The sequence below is a fragment of the Piliocolobus tephrosceles genome, chromosome 1, assembly GCF_002776525.5.
Source record: "Piliocolobus tephrosceles isolate RC106 chromosome 1, ASM277652v3, whole genome shotgun sequence".
NCBI lineage: Eukaryota > Metazoa > Chordata > Mammalia > Primates > Cercopithecidae > Piliocolobus > Piliocolobus tephrosceles.
In genome coordinates this window covers 167,057,962-167,075,783 of record NC_045434.1, presented here as the reverse complement: position 1 = coordinate 167,075,783, position 17,822 = coordinate 167,057,962, and the positions used below count along the sequence as shown (strand labels likewise).

Sequence of the window (17,822 nt, the reverse complement as noted above, 5' to 3'; positions counted from 1 at the left end):
ACCAGTAGGATGTTTCTAGTTGTGACAACCAAAAATGTCTCCACATATTACCAAATGACCCCCAGAGGCAAAATAAGCCCCAGCTGAGAACTAGTGTCCTATATATGTTAATACTTACATGAGACCTCATAAAGGGTATCTGAATACTTGAACATTTTTTTCTAATGACATATTTGGATAGAAGTCACAATTAGGGAAATACTGTGCATATTCTAGCACATACTTATCATCAGAAAGTTTTATTGGAATTAGGAGGCAGTAGCATTTTAGGCTTTTGGAATATTTTTGATTAGATATAAAACTTAAGCATATCAACTGAATATGAATGTTTAATGCTTTAAGCGTCATGCTAGAAATAAAAGAGATACATGTGAGGTAGCATTACACAGCAGGCTTCTAATGGACAAAGACAACCGATACCATCTACTACTAACTGTCCTGCTGTGGCCTTTAATAACATTTATGGTATAACTAGGTGAAACATAAAGTAAAAAAAAAAAAAAAGAGAGAAAGAAAAGAGGCAGTGCTTGTATAAAATTCCTGAACAGAAAAAGAAAAAAGAGAAACAGATTCTATTACAAACATGGAATGTATAGATGACCTATTTTCTGAAGATAGTTCCTATACTCCAAAAGGGGAGGAAGGTGGATGGAGTGGGGAAAACAGCTGATGAGAGGGAGAAAGATTTCCTATAAAGTACACTTATATATTGGGCAAACATCTGTTCCCTATGCCACAATATGGTACTGTTGATAAATTCTTCAATAGGATCCAGCCACAAACATCAACATTATAAATTATCTAAAAATATAAAATTACAAAAGGAAAAAAAAATTTACCTCAAAGAGAGGTTAAATAAAATTTGCTACTCACTTCTAATCTTGTGTAGCAATCAGCAATGAATTTCTTATGTAAAGACACTGAATCCTGAAAGAGTATATGGAAATTACAATTAGTCCTTGACATTTAGTTGTAATCACTATTCAGCACAAAATATCAAAATAAGCCAATTTTTGGTCATGCCAAGGATCATAGCTTATCACTAAAATATATATATAATTTTCTGCTTTTTTGTGTATGGGTAACTTCTTTCCTTAGATACCTACCTTCTTTAATCTAGGATTTAGATTAATGTAACTATAGTTTATGATTAGCTGAATAGCTTCATTAGCAATTTCTTCATCAGGTGATTCCATGGCTATTTTCCAAATGAAATCCATTCCTATCAATTCCAGCTTTTCTACATACTGTTCAAAAGAAGAAAAATTATAAAGCATATCAGGATCACAAAATTACAAAACCAGAGACAATTATTTTGTTACATCATGAGTCCACACTTCTTCAGTTCAATATGAATTAAGGCTGCAAAACCTCAGCTATATGAAAATAATATTATACTGATGTGGAACTTTAAAAAGCAACCAACCACAGAAGCACTGAGCAAATTCCATGGGAACTAGGATAGGTATGGAGATATCTCTTCAGACATCACTAGACCCAAACTGGACACACAGCCCAACAGGCTGCTGAAGCAGAAATAGAGCAGGAGTGAGATGGGCACCATCTTCAGGAGCTTTTCTTCAAAAGGAAACACAGTCAAGCCAGAAGTGGTCACTAATTCTTGGGGCTCAATCTGGTCTTTCTAAAGCTCAGTAGGAAATAGCAGGACCCAGAGCTTGTAAGATCTGGTAAAAACTCTTACCACCCAGAAAGTAATATCTTAAATAAAAAGGATGTAGAAAAAGAGTTAATAAGCCTTTTTTTTTTTTTTTTTTTCCCAAAGGGGGATGTGTAAACATAAGCTGTACATCCTACTTTTCCTGCCTGTCTATTCCTGAATTTTTCTCCTCAAATCCCTGCCATTGTGATCCCAGGACGAAGACTGCGCTTTTTTTTTTGAGACGGAGTCTTGCTTTGTCGCCCAGGCTGGAGTGCAGTGGCCGGATCTCAGCTCACTGCAAGCTCCGCCTCCTGGATTTACATCATTCTCCTGCCTCAGCCTCCCGAGTACCTGGGACTACAGGCGCCCGCCACCTCGCCCGGCTAGGTTTTTGTATTTTTTTTTTTTTTTTTCAGTAGAGACGGGGTTTCACCGTGTTCACCAGGATGGTCTCGATCTCCTGACCTCGTGATCCGCCCGTCTCGGCCTCCCAAAGTGCTGGGATTACAGACTTGAGCCACCACCCCCCGCCTGCGCTTGCTTTTTTAGGTACGTGTGAATTGCTGGATCTGAGGAGTTGGAAGCTTAGGTGAACTATCCCTGCTCTGCATTCATGTAGCCACAGGAGGCCACTGGCTGTCCCTAGATCAGCCAGAAATAGAGAGATGTGAGGAGGGACTGGTGTCCTCCCAGGTAGCTGGTGAGGCATGGTAGTGCAGGTAGGAGCCTCCCTTACACTCTAGGAGAAGCTCTGTCATCAAGATAGAAACTGGCAGTCAAGGAGATGCTGTTCTTTTAAAAAAAAAAAAATCCATGTTATCTCTCAACACTTTTTTTCGTTTGTTTTTGTTTTGCTGAATATCAAGTTATACTAGATTATCCAAACTCTCTAGATTTGAGAATAACATACTTACCAACTGAGCTCCTTGTCTTTTCAATCGATGATCACAAAGATTCACATTTTCAAAAAAAGTTTTAAATAAGTTAAAACCTGTAATTATAAAATGCCAAATAAATTAATGTACTCTAGGTAACACAGATAATCAATGAAAAGACTCAAAGTGGATCAAGAACTAAAACCATAAGACTCTTGGCACTGGTTTCTTAGATATGGTACCAAAGCAGAGACAACAAAAGAAAATATTAGTAAATCAGATATAATCAAAATTAAGTGCTTCAAATGACACTAACAAGGAAGTGAAAAGACAACTCACATAATAGAAGAAAATACTTGCAAATCAACTATCTGATAAGGAGCTAGTATCCAGAATACATAAAGAACTCTTACAACTCAACAATTAAAAGACAAACCCATTTTAAAATGGGCAAAAGATTTTAAGATTTCTCTAAAGAATATAAACAAATGGCCAATAAGCACATATAAATAGATGCTTAATATAATTAGTCACCAGAGAACCGCACATTAAAACCATTAGATTTGGCCGGGCATGGTGGCTCAAGCCTGTAATCTCAGCACTTTGGGAGGCTGAGGGAGGCGGATCATCTGAGGTCAGGAGTTTAAGACCAGCCTGACCAACATGGTAAAACCCTGTCTCTACTAAAAATATAAACATTAGCCAGGTGTGGTGGCATGTGCCTATAATCCCAGCTACTGGGGAAGCTGAGGCAGGAGAATCACATGAACCTGGGAGGTGGAGCCAAGATCGTGCCACTGCACTCCAGCCTGGGCGACAGAGCAAGACTCCATCTCAAACAAACAAATAAAAAAAACACCCATTAAATTCTGATACCACTTTATACCCATTAGGATGTCTAAAATAAAAAAAGGCAGATAATAACAAGTATTGGTGAGGATGTGAAGAAATTGGAACTCTCATATATTGCTGGTGGGATTACGAAATTACAAAATAGTGTGGCACTTTGCAAAACAGGCAGTTTCTCAAAGGTTAATTACGTATCACAACAATCTGACTTCTAGATATATATCCAAGAGAAATGCAAACTAATACCCACAGAAAAACTTGTACACGAATGTTTACAGCAGTATTAACCATAACACCCAAAAAGGGGCAACAATCAAAATGTTCATTAGCTCATGAGTGGATAAATAAAATATGGTACACCCACACAGTGGAATATTATAAAGCCATAAAATGGAACGAAGTGCTGATACATGCCATAACCTGGGCGAACCCTGAAAACATTATGCCTTAATACAATGAGAGAAGTCAGAGATGACAGATCACAGTGAATGATTCCACTCATATAAAATGTTCAGATTAGGCTAATCCATAAAGACAGAAGATAGATTAGAGGCTGGATAAAATGAATGGAAAGTGACTGTTAATGGGTATAGGTTTATTTCTGGGGTGATGAAAATGTTCTGGGATTGGAACAGAGTGAAGGTCACATAATTTTGTGAATATACTAAAAGCCACCATTTGTACACTTTAAAAAGTGAGTTTTATGGTATGTAAATTATATCTCAATTTAAAAATTCAATGAAAAGAAACACCTGAAAGGAGGATTTCTATACTTTGATACACTTTTACCTTAATGAATCCTTTTGTACTAAGAAATTTTAAAAAGACAATTTGGCAATTTGACCTCGCAGGCCGTATGATTTAAAAACTAATTATAAGATACCATTCATGTAAAAAGGAATTTGAGTACTAAATATGTCTTTATATGTACATGAAAAATTCTAGAATGATATTCCCGTTTAGTTGCTTCTGGGAAGGAGGATTAAAAGTAAAGGAAGGAGTAACACTTCTTACTTAAAAGTACTGGAAAAAAATGATCTTAAGTTTTTTCCTACCATTCATAGTGATTTCATATGACTCCAATTTAAGAATTTTCTCCTTGAAGAGCTGTTGCTGAACATCACTCTCGAGATCATGCTGCCCTTTTGTAAACCATTCAAAACACATCTGTGGAATAAGACAAATATTACCCTGTAACTAAGATCCATTTCAGGCACATACATATTCCAAACTGGAAAAGTAAAGATAACTTATTTTAATACTTCAAATGTTTATATTGTCAAAATACCACTCAAAGCTAAAATGCTTGGAATTCTGAAATTAAATGAAGCGGTTACTAGCAATCTTTCCTCTAGATAATGAAAATACCTACTCATACTTTTCATTGGATTTTATACTTGGGTTTTTCCATCAACATCTATTGCCTGCTTATGCCAGGCACTATCACGATAGTGAAGCCTTTTGACAAGTCTAGGAAGTAGTTAATATTATTCTGTCAAATAAGATGAGGAAAATGAAATTTACTGTTAGAAAACATCAAGGCAGGTGTTTTGTTCCTGATTTAATCTATCTTTGGCTGTTTAATTATAGTTTAAAAAAAATTTGGCCAGGTACCAATTCTTCTTTACTGTTTTTGGGGTGCAACATCATTATAGGAACTCAAAGTTTTCTGTTGATAACTTAAAATTAGTTTCATATGGAGGGGAAAAAACTTAAATATATCTAGAATTCTTTATACTCATTTGGTTAAACTTGGTATTTTATCCAGAATGGTATCAAAATTACCAAAGAACTCATACATTTATTTTTATCATGAAGACATGTTATATAAAACATTTTTTCAGCACTTACAGTTCTTGGCCCATACTATTTATGCTTATATAAACTGAAAAGTGTTTAGAAGATGTGAAAACACTTTTCAGAAAAAGTGAAATATTTAAGTATTTCTGCCTTACTTTATCCACACTACCATCTTCTTACCTCTCTATCTAATTCACAAACATCCTGGCCAGTTACAAGACACTCCCAGATCTCCTTGGCACGATTCCAGCCCAGATACAGAGTAGCTTCTTGCAAGAAAAACGCCAGAAATTTTAGATGTGCTTCTAAATACTGCAAAAAGAAAGAATGCTAATTAGTTAACTCCAGGCATTCATTCCTAAAAGCAACATTAAAACAAAACAAAACTCTTAAGTTTTAACAACAGTCTTACTTAATCCTTTTTCATATAATTTAGGGTAAAGTAAATATTAGAATTCTGTTTACAAGTTGATAGTACAATGTAATAGCAGCTATCTATCTCAAGTCTATCAGAAATTCGGTTGATTTTGGACCTCAATAAAATGTAATTTCAGCAATCTCAGAGTAAAACACTACAAACTCACAACTGGTGAGTTAACATTTTTTTCCTAATTTTTAAAAAAACTATAATATTGCTAATCTATTGATTTGAAAAACAAAACCCATTATCCACTGAATTAGCAATTATTATTTCAGATCAAAGACAAAGAAAAAGATGTTTATTCCTTCATCATATGAAAGATAACTCACAAATATCAAGATACAAAACTGTTTCATCACTACAAAGATACTTCACACAACCTCTTTAGAGTTACAGCTAACAAAAATTCTTTTTATAGTAAAAATATAAAAAGGTCCAATGAATGTTGTAAATCATGAAGCAAAAACACAAGGCCTGATACCTCCCGGTAAGTGTACCGGCCATCCACTAGTGTAGAGCCACTTAAGCCTCCAGGCCCGGCCACAGCAGCTGCAAGTCGATGACAAGCGATCAAACTTCCCGTTACCAATTTCACTATTTCAAAATTTTTCTTCAAGTCTTGAATAATGCTCTTGGCGAAAATAACAAAAAGAAAAGTGGTAATGAGAATTTGCAGTTATTTTGTTGGTTTAATACAAGCTGCTATTTAAAGATGTAGTCCTAGATGAGACAAAGCAAACATAAGAATTTCCTCATTCATATTTCCTACACAAAAGTAAACAAAATCAATCTGGTATGTACAATTACTAGAAAATTAATAAACTACTAACATTTTCCATCTAAAAAATATTCCTTTTTTTTAAAGCTATTTAAAAGTTATTTAAAAGTTTAAAGTTATTTAAAAATGACTATTTCACTTCCTGTATACTATTCTGGATCGTTCTTCCCATGTCTATATACTCAGGAAACTCTAGTACTTTAAGCAAACTAATCTTTTTATGACACAAAACAAGCAACAAGCTTTTTAATCTTTTCAAACCAATTTTTAAAATGCCATTCTAACTTTTGAAAACTGGTTTAACTATTTCAAAATTAAGCAAATAAAAAGAAAATGAGTTAAGGAGATATCAAAAAAAAAAAAGCTCCACAGAGATGAAAGCAGAATGATGCTTAAAGATTATTAAATGATGTAAGTGAATTACATTAATAAACATAAAGATAGTGCCTATAAACTCAGCAATTTTAGCCATGTTTTGTTATTATAAAAGTTATGCCAGTAACTGTATAATAACAAAAAATAGCTATACCCTTACCTTGTCTTGCTTTTGATAAGTTTGTTTTATGAATGAGCGAGTAATTTCATGGAGCTGACGTAAAGCTGGTACCACCCATACAAACTGGGGATTATTAAGCTGAGATGACTAGAGTTAAAAAGAAGTTACATTAATTTAGAAATAAACAGCAGATTCATTTATTAGCTATACAAAATTTCCAAGTCAATCAGGTTTGTAACACATTTTATTATTTTACTCTTTATATTGACCATTTAGAGCTTATCTCCATGCACTCATAATTCAGTCTTCAACTTCTTAATCTGCATGCAATTTCCTAAAGCCAAGAACTGCAAACAGGAGTGGATGTGAAGTGACAGTAAATGTACAGGGGTACATCAGCAAAAAACAGACAACAAGGAATTAGCAACTTCAGAGGACAGATTAAGTAGCACAGACTGCTAAGTCATGTTGACACAAAATAAACTGATGGCCAAAGCTTAACTTGGACAATATTGAACTGCATGGTAAGTAAAATGGAGTAAGAATATTGCTTTCTATGATTATATGATTAAGATACCAATGACATGATCAAGACACCAATAGTGGTCTAAATATTAAAGAAAATATTCATAATCTGTATTTCCTAGTTAAAACATTTTCATAAGAGGTAATTCTACTTTTATTAATTATTACAGACATTTTACACTTACACTGTACATTTTTCAAAACACTTTCAAATATATTATTTCTGAAACTGGTATATGACAATCCAGATCGTCATAGTACAGATCTAAAAAGTCTAGTGTTCGTGTAATACTCTTTATAAAGACAACTACTTTTTAATAAATAGCATCTTTCAAACTATGAAATTTCAAAATTGGTAAGAATTTCAGTTAAAACATGACTATAAATCTCTAACCAAAAAGCTGAGTAAAAACTTAAGTCCTCAGCATTCTTGAGAGGCTGAATTTTTTTGTTTTAAAGCCTCCTTGTTCTATTGAGCCTTAGTATAAGATGAAGACCCTTGTGGAGGGGAAATACACTTCTGTTGTCTTTGTAGAGAAACATCTCGCTATTGAATATGTAAATGTGAGCAAGTTATTGTCACACAATAGTTTTTTCCTTGCCTCATAGAAATCAGCCAATCCTCAATCAGCAAATACCATATTTCCTAGATTCTAAGACAAAGATTTCATATATTTTAACATTTCTGAAATTGACACATTAGAAAATTATGTCAAAAGAAACTCACTAGCCACTAGGCACAGGGGAGTAAGTTTTTATATAGCTGTGCTTACCTGAGTATGTGCAAACTTAGCTGGACACAAAAGGTATTTATTCATCTACCTGTCATTTTAGTTGTTACCTGGTATAGGTAGTACCAAACAAGAATGGCTTTCTCACCTAAATTTGGATCACTAATATGTTACTTAAATGTTATCAAAAATACTACACCATAATGCAGCACTAACTAACCAGTTGTGTCCATCAACATAATTAAAATAAAAGAAAACAGGCAGTGGTCTCACACTAAAGCATTTTCCAAAGCCAGGAGAAGTTGGCATGACAGACTCATACCCTGTGAAGGGCTGTACCACTCAACACTTAAATATCTCTCTGTCCTAAGCTGCACCTTATTTCAAGAGAAGGTGTTTGACTTGTAGTGTACATAACTCAATCATGAAAAAAAGCAGCTTGAGTTTTACAAAATAGAACAAGCACACAAAACTCCATATTCATCAACATGCCTCAAAATTATACAGCCAATCTTAAAGATTTCAGAGAGGTCCAAAGCATTACTATATACAATGCAAAGCAGTGTGCTCCCATGAAGCTGTTCATAATTGTTCAAAAAAGGCTTAGGCTCAACCTCTCATTAAGAATCTAAACCAATGGTCCATAACTGCAAAATGGACAGTTTCTTTTTTTCTTCTTCGCAAGTTTATTAAATCTGAGATGCAGGCTGCAATCACTGGCATCTTAGAATCACAGAAATCAGGTATATATTAAAGGCCAACTATGTAGTGAGACCAGCTAGACTATTTCTCGCTACACGTTGCAAAATAATAAAAACTGTAAGGTTCATATCCAAACAGATACCTTCCCAAAAGGATTACAAAATTGGGACATAAATATGAACTCTTCAACAATAAGCAAATATATTAAAAAGTATCATCATGGCCAATTAAGTCAATTATGGTAACACTATTTTTATTTAATATTGAAAATTATCCTTTGAAGGTAACTTGTTATACAATAAAATTCAAAGAAAAAGTCCATAAAATTAAAATTTAAGAATTATTTCTAATATAGCCCTTTTAAAGTTTAGCAAACAGGAAAGATGTCATTTATTTCATCTTATCTATGACATGGTGACAAGTTATAAGAAAAATTTTAATTACTCTTCTCCAATTACAACGAAGACATCTGATAATGTCACAGGGTGGAGGTTTCCTAAGCAGGAGCTAATGGGATGTCTAAATTGGACTCAACATTAGATGAAGCCCTAGAGGTCAATTGGTTTAGCCTGCAAACCTATGCCTAAATTATATTTATTCATTTTTTATACAATGACTATTTCCAATGATGAGGAACTCACTACCTCAGAAGGGATTGAATTCTGTTTTCAGACTGTTCTCACATGAAAGTTCATTGATACTGAAACATGCTTCTGCATAACTTCTTAGGAGACATAAAAAGTAAGTTGAATGAAACTTCTCTATGACAATGCTCTAAGTATTTAAAGAAAGCTTTCATGTTTTCTTGAGTTCTCTCTTCTCAAATTTGAACATCCCCACTTCCTCATCTGTCTTGTTTTTCCAGATCTACCCTTTTATCTAGGACCACAGCAAAAATTTTTGCTTGGGAGGACAATTTCTAAAAGTATTTCCTCCTGTACTAACCATATCATGTGAAAGTATCTGTACTGAGGACATTTTGCTACTTTTATTTTCAGTTATGTGTTTTGTTAAGTAGAGGCAACTCAGCTACGGCTACGTGAGGCTTTTGGTGTCCTCATAGGGTGAAGGGGAGGAGGTAAGAGGAAGGAAACCAACATTTGCTAAAAGCCCATCAGGCACTGTGGTAGGTGGCCTGAAGATAAACAACTTAAGGAATATGCAGATACAACTAATTGAGGAAAAATGAGGTTTTTTTTTTTTTTTTTTTGGTTTAGTAATTTGTTTTTGGATGAGTACATTTAAACTTTTTAATTGAAGAAAAAAAGAAGTGAAATAAGAGGGAAGGATTGGGGTAGACAGTGGAAGGTATAGAAGCAGCAAAGGAAAGAGGATCAAGGGAGCCGAGGGTACCCTGCAGAATCTACAGAAATAAAGTTAGGAAATCAAGGTCAGAATTTCTGAACACAACAGTGGAACTTGGGAATTTTAAGAGTATCAAAAGCACAGGGAAGGGGAATCAGTTGGGGGAATAGAGGTAGCTGAGGACGGGAGGGGAGTAAGAAGTGGGTGATCTTGTCTTACCCTTTGCTTAGTTTCTGTGTAGCCTGGCAGGGAGACATAATCCCCAGTCAGCCCACCTTGCTGCCTGGCAGGAAAGGGCATAGCATAGAAAAACACCTTTAGTGGAAGTAAATAATTCACCCCCCTGCCTGGAGCCATATCCAGGGGGCTTTGATCTTCCCACTGCCCCCCTTCAGCAATGTGTACTTTGTAAAAGTCCAAGAAAGCACTTAGTAAACTGAAAAGTGCTATATAAAAGGCAAGATATTATTGTTTAGAATGAAATAATGGTACACCAGAATTTCTTTACTGGGAGCAGTGGGGAAATAAAAAAGAAAGAATATTCCTTTCAAGTCTCACAAAATAACCCCAAAAATTGACTTTTTGAGTTTTGTTATAAAACAACAGACATAAATGAAATGACTGCAAAGAGAAGCAATAGAGATGCAGTGATGCAACTGACTAGAAAAGCTAAGTAATGCTTAGCTGTAACAAGGAAGGAATAATGGTCAGGAGGGATATTCTGGTTTCATAACGCCACTTCCCTGGAGGAGGGAAAAGTCCATTCAGCTTTGGCCTTTTATATACAAAGAAACGTGTCTGTTGCTGAGAAGAAAAGACCATTTTTCTATGGATACCCTTTTCCTCTTACTATTACTATTGAAGGTTCTAAACATCTTCAATAACTGTGGATGAATTTTAATCATAAGGAGAGGTTGCTAAATTATCTGAATCACTGAGCTAAGGAAACTGGGAAAATTCAAATTGTATCTGAGTGAAACGAAAGCAAGGTCGTTGAGTTAAAAGAAAAATTCTCATAACCTAAGAATTACCAGCTCCAGTTTGCAAATAACCTTTTAAAATCTCTAAAGCTGGGTTACATGTAGAAATTAGTCACATTTCAGTGTCAGAAATACAAAACACAAAGTTCTTCAATGCCCCCAACTAAACTTTATGATAAAACATAACATAAGAAATAAAAGCCCATTGAGCTAAGAGTCTCTTAATATACCAATGAGCAGTATCCAAGATTCTTTAAAGAAATACTTAACAAAAGTCAAACAATATGTTTTACCAATGAAATTATTAAGCCACTAGTTATTCTACCAAAACTTTTCTTATGTTAATAATAAAATGAAAATCAGAAAGTGAAAGGCTTCCCAGTGCTAGGCTTTAAGTTTGGTCTGGGCATCCTGAGGGTCTAGGTGAAAGGACAACACTGCTCTAATTAGGGCTGCTGCAACAACAGCAGCACAGTCCACTGAGCTGGCCGCTGTGATCAGCCCTCTCAGAGGAGAGGCTTGAGGCGTAAGGACTGGAGAGCTGCAATCATTACCCTCAATCTGCTCACCACCACCTCCAAGGAAAGTCCAGAAGTTCACAGTAACCTATAGTCCCAGTCCCTCTTATACAAGTCACTATCCAACCCTGTCTTCTAAAATCAAGCCCCAGCAACAGATACTCACTGAATGACTTTGCCTATAGAATTACTTTAGGAACATGTCTAAATGAAGAACCTGAAACACTACTATGTGCCATCGATGACTGAACCTCCTTCCTTTCTCTCTCTCATTCTATGAATGTTCCTCCATTTCTCCCTTACGGGAGAAAAACAAGCACAATATTTATTTAGAATCCACTGTACTTATTAAAATTGTGCATACTTTAGATTTAATTTTAAAAAGAAAAACTAAGTTGAAAATCTTCTTATATACTTTTCATAAAATTAGAAGATTTTAGTTTTAATTTCAGAAAATTAACTCTTTGAATGTGACCCTAGATTTGTTTTCCCATTAAGAGTAACTCCCAAGTTTTTAATAAAGCATAGGCCATAAACAAATTTTTAGACATCAAATTTGAATATGAACATTAAGAAACATTAAAACATACTATTATTTTAAAATTGTGATGTAATTTATTAAAGGAAATTATTAAACTAGTATACCTTTTAGTTGGTTCCATCTGCAAATTCTTACCTTGAATCCATCCTTCTTGTTTTTTTCCAAACCTGACCATTCTCCAGGCTGAAAATTCATTTTAAGAGAAATATAAATGACTTGGTAAAAGCAATACCTATAATTTCCTGATCTTGTACTTTAAGGTAAGAGCTTCCAGATACAGCATTTAGTTTAATTTACATAATAGGGGAGGAAAATTATTTGGCTCTAATTACTCAGGGAATACTGTTGCTTTAACAACAAAATCAGATAAAAGCTGAAACCAACCCTCTTAATATCTTCTATGCACTTGATGATGTAGCTCCTCTTGATTGCTTCTTTCACTGCATACGCATCACTAAGGATTGTCAGGTGCTCCTCCAAGGCCTGCTGAATAAGGCTACTGGGCAGGGTTGGAAGGTGAGCCAGTTCCCAGAGTACGTCTAATACCTACAATAATATTACATATAATCAGCCAGCCAATACGCAAATAGCTGCTTTGAGCATTTGTAGCTAGAAAAATCCATTTGATTCTCATGCCTTTCCAGAAGTGGTCTCAAAGCGAGCTTCCCGGCCTATTCGTCCAATGAGGCTCAATAGCTTCTGTCTTACTCTATCACTCTCAGTCTCCCAGCTCTGTAGAATGGAAAAGACACAGGAATTGCTTCACGATCAAACTGGCAAAATATGCAGAAATTTTAAACTTGAGCTAAAAACATTAATAACGTAAGAAAAGTACACTTAAACACTGCTAATTGGTGGGGACGAAGGGTATTCAGGACCACAAAAGAGCTTATTTTAAGAAAATTTAAAAGTAAGCATGTCTGACGGAACACATACCTTCTGAATGAGAACAAACAAATGATTAAGCTGATCTGAATTAAATTTCACAGCTGCTGCAGCAATAATAGTATGAATGTTCTCAATCACGGTAGATGATTGTCCTGACTGGAAAAGGAAACATTGGCAAAAAGTTAAGTCTTGGAACTTGGAACAACCTAAGTCTTCCCCCTAGCAATTTACAGAAGCACAAGCAAAAATATAACAAAGATAAATTGACTCTGCTCTAATCAGCATCCACTTGCATAATATTGGTAAGACTATATGAAGCAACCATTATTAATCGTTATCAGCTAGCCTTATTTAAATTCCTAGCAGCATTAATTCTTTAAACCGACAATGGAAACACACACACACACACACACACGAATCAAGTTCTCAATCTGACATATTTCACTTCAAGAAAAGAACAAAATATTTTCAACTGCTAAAAGATTTAAACAGATTGAATTATAAAACAAATGTACTCACTTTTGGCATTTTATAAATGATACTGAAGGTTCCAATTGAGTGTATTACCTGCCTCATTTCTTATTTGACTCATAGATATTTTGTGATTTCATTAATGTTTATTTATCCCATTAGCAGTAAGCCTTTGCTGCAGAGCTATAGACTCTATTGTCAATCTTAAGGTTTAAATTCACTTTATAACCTCAATTATGTCACTGTTATGCCTCACTGTTCATCATGTGAGAGACTTGAAAGGAAAGAGGACATTTTTAGATTCAATTTCTTAAGAATTTTCTCAATATATACTAGGCACATAGAGTCATTCATTGAATGTAGTGGGAATGTACAATATATAAATCATGGTCTCTAATCGTCAACCTAAATCTTCACCCTTATGTGGATTCAAAATTTATATTCGCAGAACAAAATTATATGAGTGTATTCCACCAAGGTCAAGACATGGGAAATAGTATCTTGGGACTCAGGACTGTTTTCTTTTACTCCTGCACCTGACTTTTTACAGTCGACTCTGTAATGCTGGGCTGGGAGCCTGCCAACTACATTTCCCAAACTCCTCTGCCAGCCAACTTTCTGTTATGTTCTGCCAATGAGAAGAAGCGCTGGGAGATGAGTGGCAGGATGAAGTCCGTCTGGCTTAGGCTCAGAGTGGATGCAGATGTTGGCTGTGGTAGCAAGGGACTCTGGAAACCTTGGGGGCAGTAGCACCTCTCTGACAGTTCCAGCACTTCAAGTAAAAGCACCTCCAACAGCAGCTTCATTTCCGTGAACTTAATACCCCTTCTTTCTTTTTGCTTCTCCAACATTCTCCTTTTTTGTTCCTCTACCTTACATAGGAACACCTTTGTAAACAATCCCCTGTAATCAATTCCCTTTGTTTGATATACCTAGCACAATTTCTACTTCCTGACTAGATTCTGACTGATACGGTGACTAAGTTGATACAGTCAAAAAGTGCTGCAGGTTTTTCTCTGGCTTACCAACTAGATGAAGAATAATACCATTAAGAAACAGATGGAGAATGACTAGGTTTGGAAACAATGAATTTGAGATGCCAACGCACTACGCATGGGAACGTGTGTTACATATTTAGATATATTGCACTGGAGCTCCAAGAAGAGATCTGAATTAGAGATATAATTCATAGAGTAAACAGCATACAAATGTAGTCAAAGTCACAGGAGTGCCTGCAATTGACTTATGAATATAGTGAGAAAGGGGCTAAGAACTAAGGCTTGAAAAGACCAAATAAAGTCAAAGTAGAAGAGAATAAGTTAGTAAAGGGGACTCAAGGAGGAATGCCAGGAAAGTTAGGAAAACCAGTAAAATGGACTATGACCAAAGTGAAGAAAAGAGAAACTGAAGACTATGTTGGATTCTGTCACACCTCTTGACAGTCCTAGCAAGATGAGATCTACAAACTCATCTATCATCTTTATTTAATAGGGACTAAATGGGAAAAAATTGTTAATGAAAATAATATAATGAAAAGAACACTACATTGATAAAGACACACACCTATTCCTAGCTCTGTCACTAACTGCTATATAACTTTCTCATTTTTTAATCTAAAAAAAGTAATTTAAAAAATTTTTTTAAATTTTAACATTTTAATTTAAAAAATTTTTTAATATAAAAAATGAGAAGACCAGACTAGATCAGCAGTTTGAAACTTCTTGTGGCAAGTGGATTTACACATACAATCTTAATAAAAACCTGAAACTGTAAAGTGGGTTAGGTACAGCTGCTCTGCTTAAAGCAAGATAAAGGTTCCGTTTCCCTGCTCACTCACCACCCTTCTCCCTCTCTTGTAGTTCAAAAACGTTAGGCAAAGGCAAAAATAATTCTGATCCACCTACCTGTATCTTCCAAATTTTAGTGAGCTCATCTAACGACAATTTACTACCCAAGAGTTCAATAATTCCCTTTATACGGTCACAGTATTGTGCTTGGTCTATGTTGCCTAATTGAAGAAACATGAGAAAGTCAGATATAGTGAACACTGACTCTCTAAATACAATTCTATTAATTCAAAATAATAACTTGCTATAAGATCATTTAAAGGCTAATACAGTCAAAGCAACAATTTTGTACACTTTTTAATACAAATATATTATTTAAATTATGTTAGGTAATTTTTATTTTTTTGAAAGCAACTTACCTTCTAGTGCAATTGACAGAACTGAGTTTTCAACTAGCCAATCTAATAATCTGTCCGTATCTATAGCATTCTTCACAGATTTGGATAAAGTGCTATCTTCTATTAGTTTGGTTACCTAAAAAGATAAGATTATTGTGACTGAGTCTAATACACATTATCAAATATTCATATGTATATAATTTTTACAATGTTACAATGTGCTTTGATAACTAGCCAAAATGTATCAAAGGCCAGTTATAACAAGTTAACAGACTACCACTTGTGATGTCCCTTTAAAAAAAACATGGAGGGCCAGGCACAGTGGCTCATGCCTGTAATCCCAGCAATTTGGGAGGCCAAGGTGGGTGGATCACTTGCGGTCAGGAGTTTCAGACCAGCCTGGCCAACATGGAGAAACCCCGTCTCTACTAAAAATACAAACAATTAGCTGGGCAGAGTGGTGGGTGCCTGTAATCCCAGATACTCAGGAGGCTAAGGCAGGAGAATTGCTTGAACTTGTGAGGCGGAGGTTGCAGTGGTCCAAGATTGTACCACTGAACTCCAGCCTGGGTGACACAGCACCACTCCATCTTAAAAAAAAAAAAAAAAAAAAAAAAAGGGAATATGGAGTCATTCTTACAGCTCTCATTCCCTGGACCACAGCTAATTGGCTCAGGGATGAACATCTAACCCAAATCTCAACCAGGCACTCCCTCCAAATTTTGTATGTGGGAAGTATAAAGAAGTGCCAAGAAGACACTTCATATACAGAAAGTCAGTCCCTCTCTGGTGATGGGAACCGCAGGATGTGAAACATGGGATCTATTCATTGTCTTGATTTCTACCATATGAAAAATGCTAAATGCAGGTAGAGAGGGAGCAAGGCCAACATACTATGAAAAGCAGGCATGAGACTTGGACAGAGTCCTGACAGTGGTCAGGTTGCAAATTCTAGTTGTTCTGTTGCCCACATGTGCCCACCCTTTCTTGGTCTGGCTAGTAAACCTTTCATTCATGTGAAATAACCCAGCCTCTTTTCAATAAACTCCTCTTTTGGCCTAAAATGGTTCAAGATGAGTTTCTTTCACTGGTAGGCAAGAATCCTAACCAATACAAAACTGAAGGAAAAATAACTGAATTATAACTGAACTGCATTGGATCCATGTGTCACACACCAAAACCAACTGTGCTGTTTCTGTGGATATGATAGCAAGTTCAGAAAGCTACAGAAAATTATTTCCATCATTTTGCTTCGACCAACACTGTTGCAGTCACTTTGTTTTTGTCCCAACCCCAGTTAGAAGATTGAAGTAAACTTACATCTGAAATAAAACAAAATGAACTGTACCCTTAGAGCAGAAGTCTCAAACTGTACATTCTAAGGGATTATATTCTAGGAAATTTCACAAAAACACTATATATTTTAAATATTTTAGACATAAATTTTGAAAGTAACACAGAAGATGTCTTTACTAACAATGATATACAACGTTTTATACAGAATTGTTACCTCTTTTTTATATGATTACAATAAATTATTCATATTTCCCAACATTTTTATAGTAATAAACATACATTTTGGTAGGACTTAGTATCTGCGCATTAAGTCTTGTAGAAACAAATGCAAAACTTACTTCTTTGAGAGAATTCATCTTAGCACTGAAATGTGGTGATTTCAGCATGCGTAGTAGAATATCTAGTCGAAGGTCATCCACAATTGTCACCAGATCCGGTTGGAAGCGCATGCAAAGTAACTTAATGGCAGACAAGAGCTCAGGGATGCTAACCAATCTCTTTTATTGAATAAAAACAAAAAATAAAAAAGGAACTGTAAAAACATTTTGATCCCAATTCTTATAACACACACAAGAATATTGGGTAACAATGGTCTGGCAGTATCTGATATTTTACAAAGCCAATTAACTTCATTTTGCTTAGAAACAAAACAGCACATAGGTGAGCAGTAAAGGAAAGGGAATGGTCCTGTGAAAAATTTAGGCTAGACAAAATAAATCATGTTAAATTTAAATGGTAAAATTGCTTTAAACAACTCTGGGTAAGTTTTAACACTATTATTTTAAAGTTTCCTCTATGCCA

General features: G+C 35.2%; 1 protein-coding gene across 3 annotated transcripts in view; it reads right to left on the bottom strand.

The window, feature by feature from the left end:
• Window positions 1-17,822, bottom strand: part of USP24 (ubiquitin specific peptidase 24) — a 147,905-nt gene that overhangs the window by 76,163 nt on the left and 53,920 nt on the right. For all 3 annotated transcript variants that reach the window (XM_023187807.2, XM_023187800.2, XM_023187790.2), the window contains exons 10-23: window positions 17,360-17,518; window positions 15,747-15,861; window positions 15,445-15,548; window positions 13,118-13,225; window positions 12,818-12,913; window positions 12,566-12,727; window positions 12,317-12,364; window positions 6,919-7,026; window positions 6,087-6,236; window positions 5,365-5,496; window positions 4,440-4,551; window positions 2,575-2,651; window positions 1,107-1,247; window positions 874-927 (exon numbers count right to left, since the gene is read on the bottom strand). In XM_023187807.2, coding sequence (XP_023043575.1) covers window positions 874-927; window positions 1,107-1,247; window positions 2,575-2,651; window positions 4,440-4,551; window positions 5,365-5,496; window positions 6,087-6,236; window positions 6,919-7,026; window positions 12,317-12,364; window positions 12,566-12,727; window positions 12,818-12,913; window positions 13,118-13,225; window positions 15,445-15,548; window positions 15,747-15,861; window positions 17,360-17,518 — 1,566 coding nt within the window. The remainder of the gene's footprint in view (window positions 1-873; window positions 928-1,106; window positions 1,248-2,574; window positions 2,652-4,439; window positions 4,552-5,364; window positions 5,497-6,086; window positions 6,237-6,918; window positions 7,027-12,316; window positions 12,365-12,565; window positions 12,728-12,817; window positions 12,914-13,117; window positions 13,226-15,444; window positions 15,549-15,746; window positions 15,862-17,359; window positions 17,519-17,822) is intronic.